The sequence below is a fragment of the Gekko japonicus genome, unplaced genomic scaffold (assembly GCF_001447785.1).
Source record: "Gekko japonicus isolate JY-2015 unplaced genomic scaffold, Gekko_japonicus_V1.1 scaffold1485, whole genome shotgun sequence".
NCBI classification, from domain to species: domain Eukaryota; kingdom Metazoa; phylum Chordata; class Lepidosauria; order Squamata; family Gekkonidae; genus Gekko; species Gekko japonicus.
In genome coordinates this window covers 398,039-410,938 of record NW_015173176.1, presented here as the reverse complement: position 1 = coordinate 410,938, position 12,900 = coordinate 398,039, and the positions used below count along the sequence as shown (strand labels likewise).

The 12,900-nt window shown below is 40.0% G+C and overlaps 1 protein-coding gene across 1 annotated transcript in view; it reads left to right on the top strand.

The window, feature by feature from the left end:
- The window catches only part of LOC107119936 (guanine nucleotide exchange factor VAV3-like), a 70,050-nt gene that overhangs the window by 45,794 nt on the left and 11,356 nt on the right, over nt 1–12,900 (top strand). Inside the window, exons 5-8 of the mRNA XM_015422563.1 lie at nt 2,345–2,410; nt 5,710–5,744; nt 7,496–7,612; nt 8,609–8,696. Coding sequence (XP_015278049.1) covers nt 2,345–2,410; nt 5,710–5,744; nt 7,496–7,612; nt 8,609–8,696 — 306 coding nt within the window. The remainder of the gene's footprint in view (nt 1–2,344; nt 2,411–5,709; nt 5,745–7,495; nt 7,613–8,608; nt 8,697–12,900) is intronic.

Here is a 12,900-nt window from a genome sequence, read left to right as displayed (position 1 = left end):
GGAGAGTCGGGGGGGGGGGGATTTAGAATACAATGGAAAGATCCTGCCACCCCTCCGGCATGACTCTAGAGGGAAGGAGTTTTAACTTTAAACCCCTTCTCTCTTTGCTTCCCCCCCACCCTGCCTTGGCAGGCCGGCTGGGGAAGGGAAGGGGAGGCTTTTGAAAGTGCCCCCCCTTTTGCTTCCCCTTCTGACACACTTCAGGTGATGTCAGGGGGCATGGCATATGCTAATGATTATCCTAATCGCATGTATGCTAATAAGCTCGTGCACCTCTTTTTCTACGAAATGACGCCTGAGCAAAAGGAATGCAGGGAGGACTGATCAGCAAATAATGTGATAAAGTCCTTCTAGGAACATGCTATTTGAGAATACAAGTGAGAGTTTGTCTTTTCTTTGCATACAACAGTCCCTGAATGACGAGAAGTAGCATATTGGGGAGAGTTCTATCCTGTAATGGGAAGGAATCTCTGGGTTCCCTTACATCTCTTGAGGAGGCAGTACAAGCTTTTTGGTTATGTCCTTGGGATGAGGGATCACTTCCAGATCTGTTCTGTCTAGAGGCATGGAAGCAGGCTATAGCTAAGCTCTCAAGAGCTCAAACTTCACCTACTAGGAACCTTTAGTTCCTTCTTTCTTTGCTTTTCTTCTCAGCTTTTCCTCGTGCTTCCATTTATTGTCACTTCCCAATGCATATTAGACAGGACTTGGGCCCTTCATGGTTAGTATGGGAGTGGAGTGTTTTCTGGGGAGACAGAAGAGCTTCATGTCCAAATGGTCAATAACCCAGCAACATTTTCACGCAATTTCCTGCAATTTCACACAATTTCTCTTCCCATTGGAAAAAAGGGCATCAAGTGGAAGTTAGCCAGGGCTATCACAGGCTGAAGGGAGCAATATCTGGCATTTAGAGATGGGTGGTTCTTCTAGCTAGGTAGAGAGTGCCCAGCTTTGCCTGGAAAGTGGGAAGGGGATGTTCTACATTCCATGTGCTCTAAGCATCTCTCTTTTCTGCCCTCCCATTGCTTGTAGAGGGCATAAGTGGCGGGTAATTCATTCGGTCACTGATTGCAGCACTGCCTGGAAGGCAGGTCTTCATTTTCCTACTCCCCTCCTAAGGAGCAGGGGCCTGAGCCTCGTTAGCCTGAGCACTTATGGAAAAAAACAAAAAGGGAGTAAAAAAATTATACCAGTTTGCCAGGGCTCTGATGGTGTTATTCACTAACACAGAACTGTGCATTTTTCATAGAGAATTCTATAGCAGGACTCCACTTTTGTCACCAAGGTTAATTCTGCTTCTTCACTGGTAACAGGAAATGCTTCAAACATCATTCTAGGCCAGTGATGGCGAACCTTTTAGAGACCACGTGCCCAAACTGCGACCCAAAACCCACTTATTTATCGAAAAGTGCCAACACGGCAATTTAACCTGAATACTGAGGTTTTACTTTAGAAAAAACCACTCATACATTAACTTAAGATGATCCAAACAAAGTAAGGAAAGCAATCCCACTGGCTTTCATTTACTTAAAATTATTTGGCAGAAAATTCGACACTTTAATGATGGTCTGGTCCTGGCTGGGGCGATGGCGTGCACGCCCACAGAGAGGGCTCTGAGTGCCACCTCTGGCACCCGTGCCATAGGTTCGCCACCACTGTTCTAGGCTCTTACTAAAGTTAGGCCAGTTTCTGGCGGGTCTAGGAAGCAATTTGGAATAGATCTGGGAAAGAAGCAAAAACTCAAGTGTCCACCTTCTTCTCCCCCATCAATCAATTTCCCTCATCACAAAAAAAAAGAAAAGAAAAGAAGAAGAAAACATAGGCTTGGATCCAACGATGCATGAATGAAAAGGAAAATGTACAGCAGAAGGTCTGCTTCTGCAAACCATTGCTCTGGGGCTACACATAGTGCTTCAGTATAATTTTAACAAAATAGGAATGCATATATGGAGCAATAGAATATGAAGTAGAGAGTCTGCATGGTTTGACTTATTTCTGAAATTGTGTCAGAAGAAATTCTAGTGCTATATCTTATGCACTGCAGAAAAGATAGTAGGGACAGTAGTAGCAGTGCACTCGTTTTCACTTAGTGTTAGCAGGCAGTGAGGAAAGATTTAAGCACTTCCATATCTGCTGTTGTGCACCTAAAAATCTTCCCTATTCTACGACTTAACTCTTCAGTTGTCATCTGTGAAATCACTCAAATCTGTGTAGGCATTAACAACAAACAGAGTGTTGAACAAAATTTGATAATTTAGCTCTGGTTGTACAAAGATTTGTTTTAATAATGCGTTGGAGTTCCTCTTGTGTTCTCTTCTAATGGGATCTTCTTTCCTCTTTGTAGGGTAGAAATCTAGTGACAGGGGAGCTTGGTTTCTTTCCAAGTGATGCAGTAAAACCTTGTCCATGTGTAAGTAGAATTGCATAACTGTGTTTGTCAATGTAATTGTTTTTACAAAAATGTTTGCAGTGAGCTTGCCTAGTTCTTGCCAAGATTTTTTATTAATCCTGCCTAGTGGGATTTATATTATTTTTTTTTTGTGTTGCCATTCTGCGTACAATGTTATTTGAAAGTGTAACAATGTTATGTGTTTGGTTATTGGGTTTAAAATTTGAAGTCTAACAGAAACCTGCATAAGAGATGGATTTAACTCATGAGAATTTAATAAGTTAAATTGTCTAACTAGTTTTCAGATAAAATGCACTTAAAGACTGCAACAAATGAGTTGTGCAATAAAGCTGCTGATTTCTGAACAGTGAGGGGAGCCTGCTTCCTTTCCTAATATATTCCCCAGTCACCCTGGGTTATAGAGAGAGATTAGACCATAATAATGGGTTCAGAAATGCACCTGTGAAAACTATAAAAAGCTATAAAATTGAAGTGCTCAGCCTATTTTATCATATGCCTACGTGCCCTGACTTTCTTCCCCTTCTTCCATCACAAAGGTATGCATAATCCCAGAATATTTGAAATTGCTCACAAGAAAATTAGTTTGCAGTGTATGCTTCTATAATTTTGAATGCAAGCAAAGCTGTGTGAATAGCTGATCTTGTAAAAAGATCATACAATCAGCCAGTTGGATAGGGACTTGAAAAGTCAGTGGGTGGCTTGCCCTCCACAATAACTCAAAAAATTGTCTACCATTATTGCCCTGTGCCTCATGAAATATAGAGACAGGGATTATGCCACAGAAAGATTTTTACGAATAGTTGCATCCTACTATAGAAAGATTCTTATGAATATTTGCATGTGACTTGAGTGAGAGAGCCAAGCTGCATGTTGCAAGGGAAAGTTTAACAACAAACTCCCAAGCATTGAACCAATCTATTTGGGAGTAGTTGCTTCTTAGTATGCTAGGGATGAATTGATCAGATTCAAAGGATAAATAACATTTATCAATCAGGTTCACTAAGGGAATCTGTACTGGAGAGAAAATTAAAATACCCCATATTCAGTTCTTGGGTGCACTTAGTGAGGTTTTTTGCTTTCATGTCTGTCCTGGGAAAAGTGCTCTGCAGTAATAAATGAATCTAACCACCATTCTAATGTATAAATAGTCAGTTTGTAACTAATAGCGGCTGCGACTTTTGCAGCTCTTTTGCCCCTTCTAAAGTTGATGCAGAAGGCTTCAGTGGTTCCTGATGAGGAAAATGCACAAAAACCATGTGTCAGTTGTCATGTGTGACAATTGTACATCTTTTTTTTTTTTTTGCTGAAACCCCATAACTCATCTGAAAAGGGTTAAAGGCAATGCCATAGTTTCAGGGCAGTATTTTGGCCTTTTGTAAAATGTATGTTGGTGTTAGCAGGAATTTTTTGGAATGAGGTGGATTGCAAAACTTGCATGAATTTAGAAGTATGAATAAACATCAATTCTGGAATATTAGAGGCAAAGTATTACTAGAAAGATAAATTGATACTTCACCATTTGGAAGGGCAAAATATAAAGACTCTGTTATGAAAAATGATACAGTTGGAGACACTGAAACATCTATCAAATCTTCAAGGCACCATAATGTTTACTATTATTATTAAATAACAGCCTCTACAACTTGCCCATATAAAAGTGCCCAGAAACAGCATAAAATACATATATCAAAAGACACAAAGAGTAAATACTGAATGAAAAACGGCTGGGCTCTGGAATATCTATAGTTCAGTGTTTTCTCAAATATAAGCTTTTTCTCTTTCCTCAGTATGGCAACAACAGCTTAGAGTCACTGGCTGACTTTCAGCTTCATTGTTATTAGAATTATTTTTAGGTGTCATGTAAAATCTGTCACATTCATTTTCTCAACTATCTTATGATGGTATTATTGTTGCTGTATTAAAAGAGAAAAAAAGGTACAGCTGAAGGCCATCTTGTGTGCTGTTGTTTAGCATCTACACCTTGATTTACCTTGCAATATGTGACACAGTGACACATACCTTTATTTCCTATTATTTGTATGCCCCATGTGTGGAGTTAAGGGGAAGAAGGGTAGAAACGTGTTGCAATTAACTGAGACAGATTCAACTGCCCCTTAATGCAAACTGTACGGTATCTGTTAGGCAGGGGAAGGGGAATAAAACAGGCTGACAGAAGCCGATCTAAATGGCACAGGATCTTCTATTCTAAAAGAGGTGGGTGTTGGCAAAGCAGTGGTTCTGCTCATGCCCGGCTTAAAATGTGTAAGGCAAATCTGTAAGACTGTGGGTGTCAGGGAACCACGGCTGATGAGGAACTGCTCCCATATACACACCTTGCCTGAAAATATATATGCTCTACTGTAATTAGCCCCAGTTCACTGACATGAATGTTATTTATTACACTTAATAAGTTCCAGTTCATTGACATGCATTTTACTGATTATATTTATATCCAACTTTGCTCCCATCGTGGAACTCAAGGTGGCATACTTAGGGTTCCGCCAAGGAGTCTCGTCCAGGGACTAGATAAAGCCCTACCAGCTTGGGTTTTTATCTTGTGCCTTTCAGCTATACACTAAGACCTACATGGGGGGGGGGGAATGCTACTTGTATAGGAGTCCTAGGAGAGGCACTTTCAGCCCCAATGTACTTGTGATATCAGGAAAGCACAGTCCTTCCCACGGGGCAGTCTCCCCTTGGTGCTTGGGAAGGCTTTTTTGTGTGGGAGCTGTCGTAAGTTGCAGCACAGTGTCTCATGTGAGTTTGCCTGTTTCCAGAAAATAACAAACACAAAGTTTTGTGTGTTTTTTAACAACAGTAGTTTTGCATCTACCATAACAGCTACTTCCAGCTCTGAATGAATGTTTAACATGGTTTAGGGATGCCAGCCACCATTTGGGACTCCACCAGAATTACAGTTCATCTCCAGACTACAGAGATCAGTTTCCCAGGAGAAAATGAATGCTCTGGAGGGAGGTCACTATGGCACTGTACCCACTGAGATACCTGTCCTCCCCAGGCTCTCTCCCCAAATCTCCAGGAATTTTCCAACCTGGACCTGGCAACTATACTCCCCATCCCCCGCTGGTAGCCAGGAGGGACTTGGCAACTGTAAACATAGTGCATGTATAAGCACCATTGCCATAATGAAGTGTGTTTTAGCAACTTATTTTTAAAAAGATGTATTGATCCAGTTACTTCAGCGTGCTGTATATTTTTGTGCATATCTTAGAGCAGTTAACACAGTTTATTTGGAAAGCTAGAAATATTTTTCACTTATTTATGTTTTCAAATCATAGGTTCCTAAACCAGTAGACTACTCTTCTCAGCCATGGTGAGTGCCTGAAAGCTGTTTGGGAAGGGAGAAAGTTTAAATAAATAGCTGGAGAGAAAACAGATATCCTGGCATTAACAGCAATCTAATTAGTTGTAGTTTAACCTTTTGAGTCTTTAGCACAAGGCGTTTTGTTGTAATACAGGCAAAAATTATTGAATGTATACACTGTCTAACAATATTTTTGTAGATGTATCAGGCTTCACATGTTGAATATTTGTAATGAGTTGGATCCAACTAGCTTTTCTGCTGGTGAAAAAGGGAGGAGGAGGGGTGCCGTTTACCATCAAAAAGGCTTTCCTGGGTATTATAAGACCTGTATGTGGAATAGGGGCTGTAATCAGGAGGCAAATAAGTCAAGACTGGATGAAAAAGCTGGCTGGACCTAACCCTGTGTATGCATATAAGCTTGTATTCCTGTGGTCATTGAAGTGATCCACTAAAAAGTATGGCTAAAGCCCTGAAGTCTAAGAGCCTTATGCTGAAATCTGAGAGCCTCCACAATCTGCATGAGACCCAGACCACACTGGCTTTCCCTGCCACCACACAGCAACTGTGGGGAAAGTGCTTTTAAAAATTTATGGGTAGCCCTTCCCCTCCACCCCCATGCCACAGTACCAAGCTGAATCATGATCCCACAGAGTTTTGAGGGGACATTTCCTGCTGCTGTTGTGGGGAAAGTGAGTCGGGTCTAGGAGATCCAGACCTGATTCGTTAAAATGTCGTTTGGCCCACAGAAATGAAAGAAAGAGAAAGTTTCCAACCCCTGACACTTGCTTCCTCCTTTCCCATCAGACCACCTCTCCCACATCCCAGCTCATGATTTCCAGTCACCCCCTTTCTCTGTGTACAATAAGTCTGCATTCTCTTTGCACATTCTCTGTTCTTTCAATCTGCGGGTGAAAGACTTTGGGAGGGGGATGGGATGTGGCTATGTGTCTCTTGACCTTTAGCCATGTTAAGGGCTTCTTTTTAAGAGCTCTGTTCCTGTTGACCTCCTTAAACTACACAGCTGTCGGTGAAATCGCACTCCAGCCTTCCAGGATGTTGTAAGAATGATTTGTGATATTGGTAAAATTAGAAATTGAAAGTATTCCACAAAAAAGTTTAAGCATTCCTAGTCTCATCTAACAGGCAAGGTACCACTGCTCCAATTGATTACAGAAAAGCAGAAATACCCTTGCTATATTAGAAGCAGATTGCGTGCAACATGATTCTTGCCTGCTGTCCCTTGTTGGAATCTTGATTCCATCATGTACAGTAACTCCAGACAGCGACTACTAGATCTGATCTAGATAATGTGTGCAAACAAACCCAGTGCATTTGCTTGATAGTGGACCGTCAAATGCACTTCTCAGCACTGGCTTTAGGTTTTGGTAGATGGTAACCAACAGACTGGAATGGGGTTTGTTTGCTCATCCACATCCAGGTATCATCTAGTAGTCTCTGTCCGAGGTTACTGTACGGGATTATTAGAGGTGTAAGGATGGTTGCATTTGTATAAATGACTGGTGGATTTCACAGTCACAGTCAACAAATATGCAGTGGATTGCACACTACTAACAACATGACACGCCCCCTCCCCCGATTCATAAGCTGCTTTACCAAACAGGTTATTATCATAATAATGTTGGTAACTAATATTCAGAAAAAAGAAAACAAAATATAACTGCCATACTTTTCCCTGGCACTTGTCCTCCATGTTTGTCTTTATAGAAAGTGTGGTTAATATTTATCTCACTTCATTGTAGGTATGCAGGAGCAATGGAAAGATTGCAAGCAGAGACTGAACTTATTAACCGGATAAATAGCACTTACCTAGTGCGGTATAGGACTAAAGAGTCAGGAGAATACGCCATTAGCATTAAGTAAGTGAAATGTAAATTTCTCCCCAGATAGATTTCATAATTGTTGAGCTTTATGTGAGAACTTGCATATGAAACATTTCAAACGTCAGTTTTGCTTACATATTGAAAATATACATTCTATCTGTTAATTTGCTTATTGTGTAGTCAGCTGGGGCACTTTTGTTCTTTTTGAAAACATTGTACTGAAATCCAGCAGAAATTGGTTTTTTTTCATGGATCATTCCCTGACTGTGCAGGGATGCAACTTTTCTTGCATCTAGGCACTGAGCTTTTATATTTTGTCCTAGACTAAAGTGCTACATGTTCAGAACCAGGGTGTATATTCTCTACCATTTTCATGATGTTCCTATGCTTTCCTTTTCTTTGAAGAGGGGAAATATAGTTCATGCATGCCCTTTCCCTCTTCTGCCAGAGATCTGTTTGAGAAAGGAGTGGGTGGGATAGAAGATCCATAAGTGTTTAGTGCATTAATGGGTCTGTGACTTGAGGCACAAATGACTTTATGCTAGTTAGCATACGTTGATGTATTGGTCCATTTGCATTTTAACTAGAAAATGTTTAGAATTGATTTGGCTATGAATTGAAGCCAAACAGAATCTTTTCCTGGACTTGAATGTAAATTGGACAAGCTGTAAAGTGTCTAACAGAATTTTAATTTTTAAAAAGTTGCTGGTCTGTTTTGTCAATACAAATTATTTAAGGGGATCTTATTTTGTTTCAAAGGTGATTCTCAGCATGAATTTGAATGCAAGCAATAGCATGGGATCCCATAATTAGATCTTGCTGAAAGGCTTTTAAAAATCTGAATTAAGACTGCATCTTCTGCCAGACCATAATAAATGTGTTTTGTTAATTAGGTGTCAACCATGTATTGGCGTGGATATACGTTTTGTCTTAAGAATTTATTCGTGTACGAGTAGGGCATGCCCTCAAGTAATTATTGATCTCTGCTGATTAAAAACACATTTATATTCATAAGTTATTCATTGCCTATAGGTACAATAATGAAGTGAAGCACATCAAGATTTTAACACGAGATGGCTTTTTTCACATTGCAGAAAATAGAAAATTTAAAAGTTTAATGGTAAGCATCAGTTTAGATTTTATTCCCCTTGCCAAATGTGCATCTAGCTACTCATCTAGCCACTTGTATTGATGACTGAGTCTCTGGATCTGTGGAAAAAAATATTATAGCTGCACAGTGGTAGATATGGTCTTGCATTTTCCCATTCTTGCATATGGCAGATGCTTTTACTCAAGATGGTTTCAAACAATTTGCTTATCCTTTAATACACATTAACAATCATTTGTATTCACAATCATGGTGATTAAAGAGGTGATTAATAGGGTGATGAACCTGACTCCAAATCAAGATAAGTGGGATCAGCAAGCAGGTTGTCCAAGGGAAAAAGAACAATGGCAGCTACATAGAATCAAAGATTACCTATTTCTTTACAACACACTTTGAGGTCATCAGGAAGCTTGATTATGTGTTAGAGATAAGCAAATTCCAGCAACTCTGATTTATTTATACTCAGGTTTGATTTATTTACCCTCAGAATGCATGAGGAATACAGGACATGTGTTTGTTCTCTCTCTCTCTCTCTCTCTCTCTCTCTCTCTCTCTCTCTCTCTCATCCAGTCTATCTTGGATTTTTCTCACTATTCATGTTCTTCAGTTTTTTGGTAGTTATCATTGTTGTAATCATGCATTACCTTAGCAAAGGTTTATTTTTGGCATTGTTTTAATAATACAAATGCATATTGACCTATATTTCCAGGTGAGTCTGGAATAATGGCAATGGAAAAAATTGTTGTGTAATTGCATTCTCTTCATACGATTCTGACTCTTCCTCATCCCCTGCCACTGCCAGTCTGCCTTGACTGCAGTCTGTATGCATTAGCAACATAGAAACTTCAGAATTCTGTACAAATACCACTTATGAAGTTTCTGAATGAACCTGTTAAAATTTTCTCCTTAGCTAGGCATGGTGTAATGGTTAGAGTATTGGCCAAAAGTTAGGAGATTGGAGTTTGTTCAAATTTCCAGCCTGCCTTTAAGCTATTTGGGTGACTTTGGGTCCATTATCATCTCTCAGCCTAACTTGCAAGACAGGGTTGCTGTGAAGACAAAGTGGAGAGAGGGGCAAATACTACCCTGAGCTTATCAGAGGAATAGCAGTCTGAAAATGCAATGGACAGCTAGACAATGGCAACATTTACATTACATCCATTTAGGAAGTTATTTGGTCTGGACTATTATTTGCCATTGCTATATGCTTCCCTTGCAGGTCAGTTAATAGTATTGCTGAGTGTGTCCAGCCAATCTCTGAATCTCTTGTGGTGTTTCATGTTTGGCAGTAGAAAGTGGTATCCATAGCTGAGTCTTGGTGTGTACTTGAGAGGTAGCAAAGGCTGTTGCGGTCTGCTGATTTCAGGGAGTTTATTTTCCTGTGAGGGTCAGTGGGTCTTTGTCATCAATAAATATGCTTTGTGCCTGGAGTGAGGACCAGCCCTAAGCTTGGAAACTAACAATGGAAATAGATGAATAAATATAAATCATGTGTGACTTAACATCACATAAGACTCCAAATATTTCTCAAATATGCACCAGTATTCAATACATGAATTCTAACATGGGATTGTTAGAAAACATTGGCACATGGTCTCAGATTTGCCAGGATTTCTTCAGTCCATTGAAATTGTGAACTTAGAATCTGTAAGGTATTTCTTTTGGGAGTGTCCAATGCTAGATATTGCGTTAAAGCTCCAGCCGATTTATTGCAGTTCATGTATTTCATGTATTGAATACTGGTGCACGTTTGAGAAATATTTGGAGTCTTATGTGATGTTAAGTCATACATGATTTATACTAAGCTTGGAAACAGCAGGCTAATTATGATTGAATACAGAAAAAAAATCAAATACAATGCATACCAATAAATAACCATGGAATTCATGGTTGACATGGAAACTAGCAAAAAATAGTGTTTTAAGAGATTAGTTACATTCAAGGAGAATTGGTGATCAGCAGCCATGATAATTTCAAGCAATCCACAGACCATTCATGTCCACAAACAATGTATCTTTGGTAATTAGATGCTGGAATCAACAGGGTATGGGTAAATTTCTTGCACTGTGTATGAATTATTTGTGGGATCTGCATTTCCTGATAATCCTGTTGGATGTGATGAGATGTGTTTTAAAGAGGAAGTACAAGTGACCAAAGAGACCTTTGGTCTTCTTGGTAATGTCTGAAATGGGGAACTGTATGATAACAGAAGTCTAACAGTACAATCCTTAGCAGAGTTACATCCTTCTAAGTTCATTGAACTGAGTGGGCTTACAATTCTGTTTAGGATCACTCTGTAAGCTATTCACCCTGTTTAATATGGAAATTCTCACATCCAGAGTATCCAGAATACTGAATCTTTGGTCTGGTCTAGTAATGCATTTTTATATTTTTAAAATTACTTAATATTTTATCATCTAGTCTGAAGCTTGGCTTGATTGATTGTGGTTTTAGAAACGTAAACATGGCTGAATGGAATGAAAATATTGAATGAATTGCTGATGAGAGAGCAGTTTACAGTAAATGAACTGTCATACTCTCATTTTGAAAAACAAAATGCAGTGATTTTGAAGTACAGAGCCTTTAAATGCTGCGTGTTTTGATCTTTGTATTTGCTATATAATTGTTGTACTTTAGCCTATCTGTTGGCTCCTTCATTGGAATATTTATAAAACCAGGATATGAAGGATATTATTCCTGAGAAAACATGGGTTATCTACATGCATAAGTTTCAGAGGGTAGTGTCAGCGAGCTGCCATTTCCTTGGGACACGTCCCATCCCCCTTCCTTTCTCCCAAAGCCTTATCCTGTTCATGTAGTGCCTCTGTAACTGCCAAGGTCTCCAGCTGGTGTGATGTGGTGTTATGTCTTAATGCTCTGGCTTGTTTAGATTTCCCGTGTGAACTCAACCTGTGTTTATGGAATTGACCATTGCTGTTCTCAGACCGCTTCGCGCCTTTTCTAATCTGTAAACCTGACGAGGGAAATATGTTCATTGGTTTAAACCTGGTTTGAAGTTCCTTTAATACACCTTCCCTGGGTATTGTAGTTATTTCTAACAATCTCTGTATGTTCGTGATCAACCATGCTTTGGAAATAAATCTTTCTTCTTTTTGAACGTAGATCTATTCTCCTGATTTGGGATCTAACAGGTAGTTGTGTTGATCTGCAGTAGAAAAGTTAGATTCGAGTCCAGTGGCGCCTTTGAGATCAGCCAGATTTTCGGGGTATAAACTTTCAAGAGTCAAATCCTCTTGGCGCTCAGAAGCTTATACCCTGAAAATCTTAGTGGTGCTAAGGTACTACTGGACTCAGCATACATAAGTAACTTCTCAGCATACATAAGTAACTTCAGAATATTTCATTCTATTTCTTGCTGTTGTGATCCTGGGTTTTTCCCAGGTTCCTGTGGCTGCAATCTGTAGAACACTTTCCTGGGGTTAAGCTTTATTGACAAATATGGGATTCACTTCTGACTAGACCTGCCTAGGACTGTTCCCTGTATCTCTGAGGAACTGACGCTACCCCTCCTGCCACTGGTATGACCACTTATTATGATAGTAATTGACCCCCATCATTGTTATTGATTTCTGAATCATCCCTTGGACATGTAAACAAATGAGAGGAAAAATGATTATGTAAACTGAGAGGGAGGGACTCTGGTTCCATTATCATTTTGATAACAACATAACATAAGAACATAAGCGAAGCCAATGTTGGATCAGGTCAATGGCCCATCTAGTCCAACACTCTGTCAGACAGTGGCCAAAAATACCAGGTGCCATCAGGAGGTCCAGCAGTGGGGTCAGGACACTAGAAGCCCTCCCACTGTTGCCCCCCCCCAAGCACCAAGAATACAGTGCATCACCTGCCCCAACCAGTGAGTTCCTATCTTTACCTTGTGGCTAATAGTCACTGATGGACCTCTGCTCCATATGTTTATCTAGTTCCCTCTTGAAGCTGTCCATGCTTCAAGCTGTCCATGCCGCCACCACCTTCTGTGGCAGTGAATTCCATGTGCTAATCACTCTTTGGGTGAAGAAGTACTTCCTTTTATCTGTTCTAACCCGACCGCTCAGCAATTTCATGGAGTGCCCACGAGTTCTTGTATTGTGAGAAAGGGAGAAAAGTACTTCTTTCTTTACCTTCTCTATCCCATGCATAATCTTATAAACCTCAATCATGTCACCCCTCAGCTATCGTTTCTCCAAGCTAA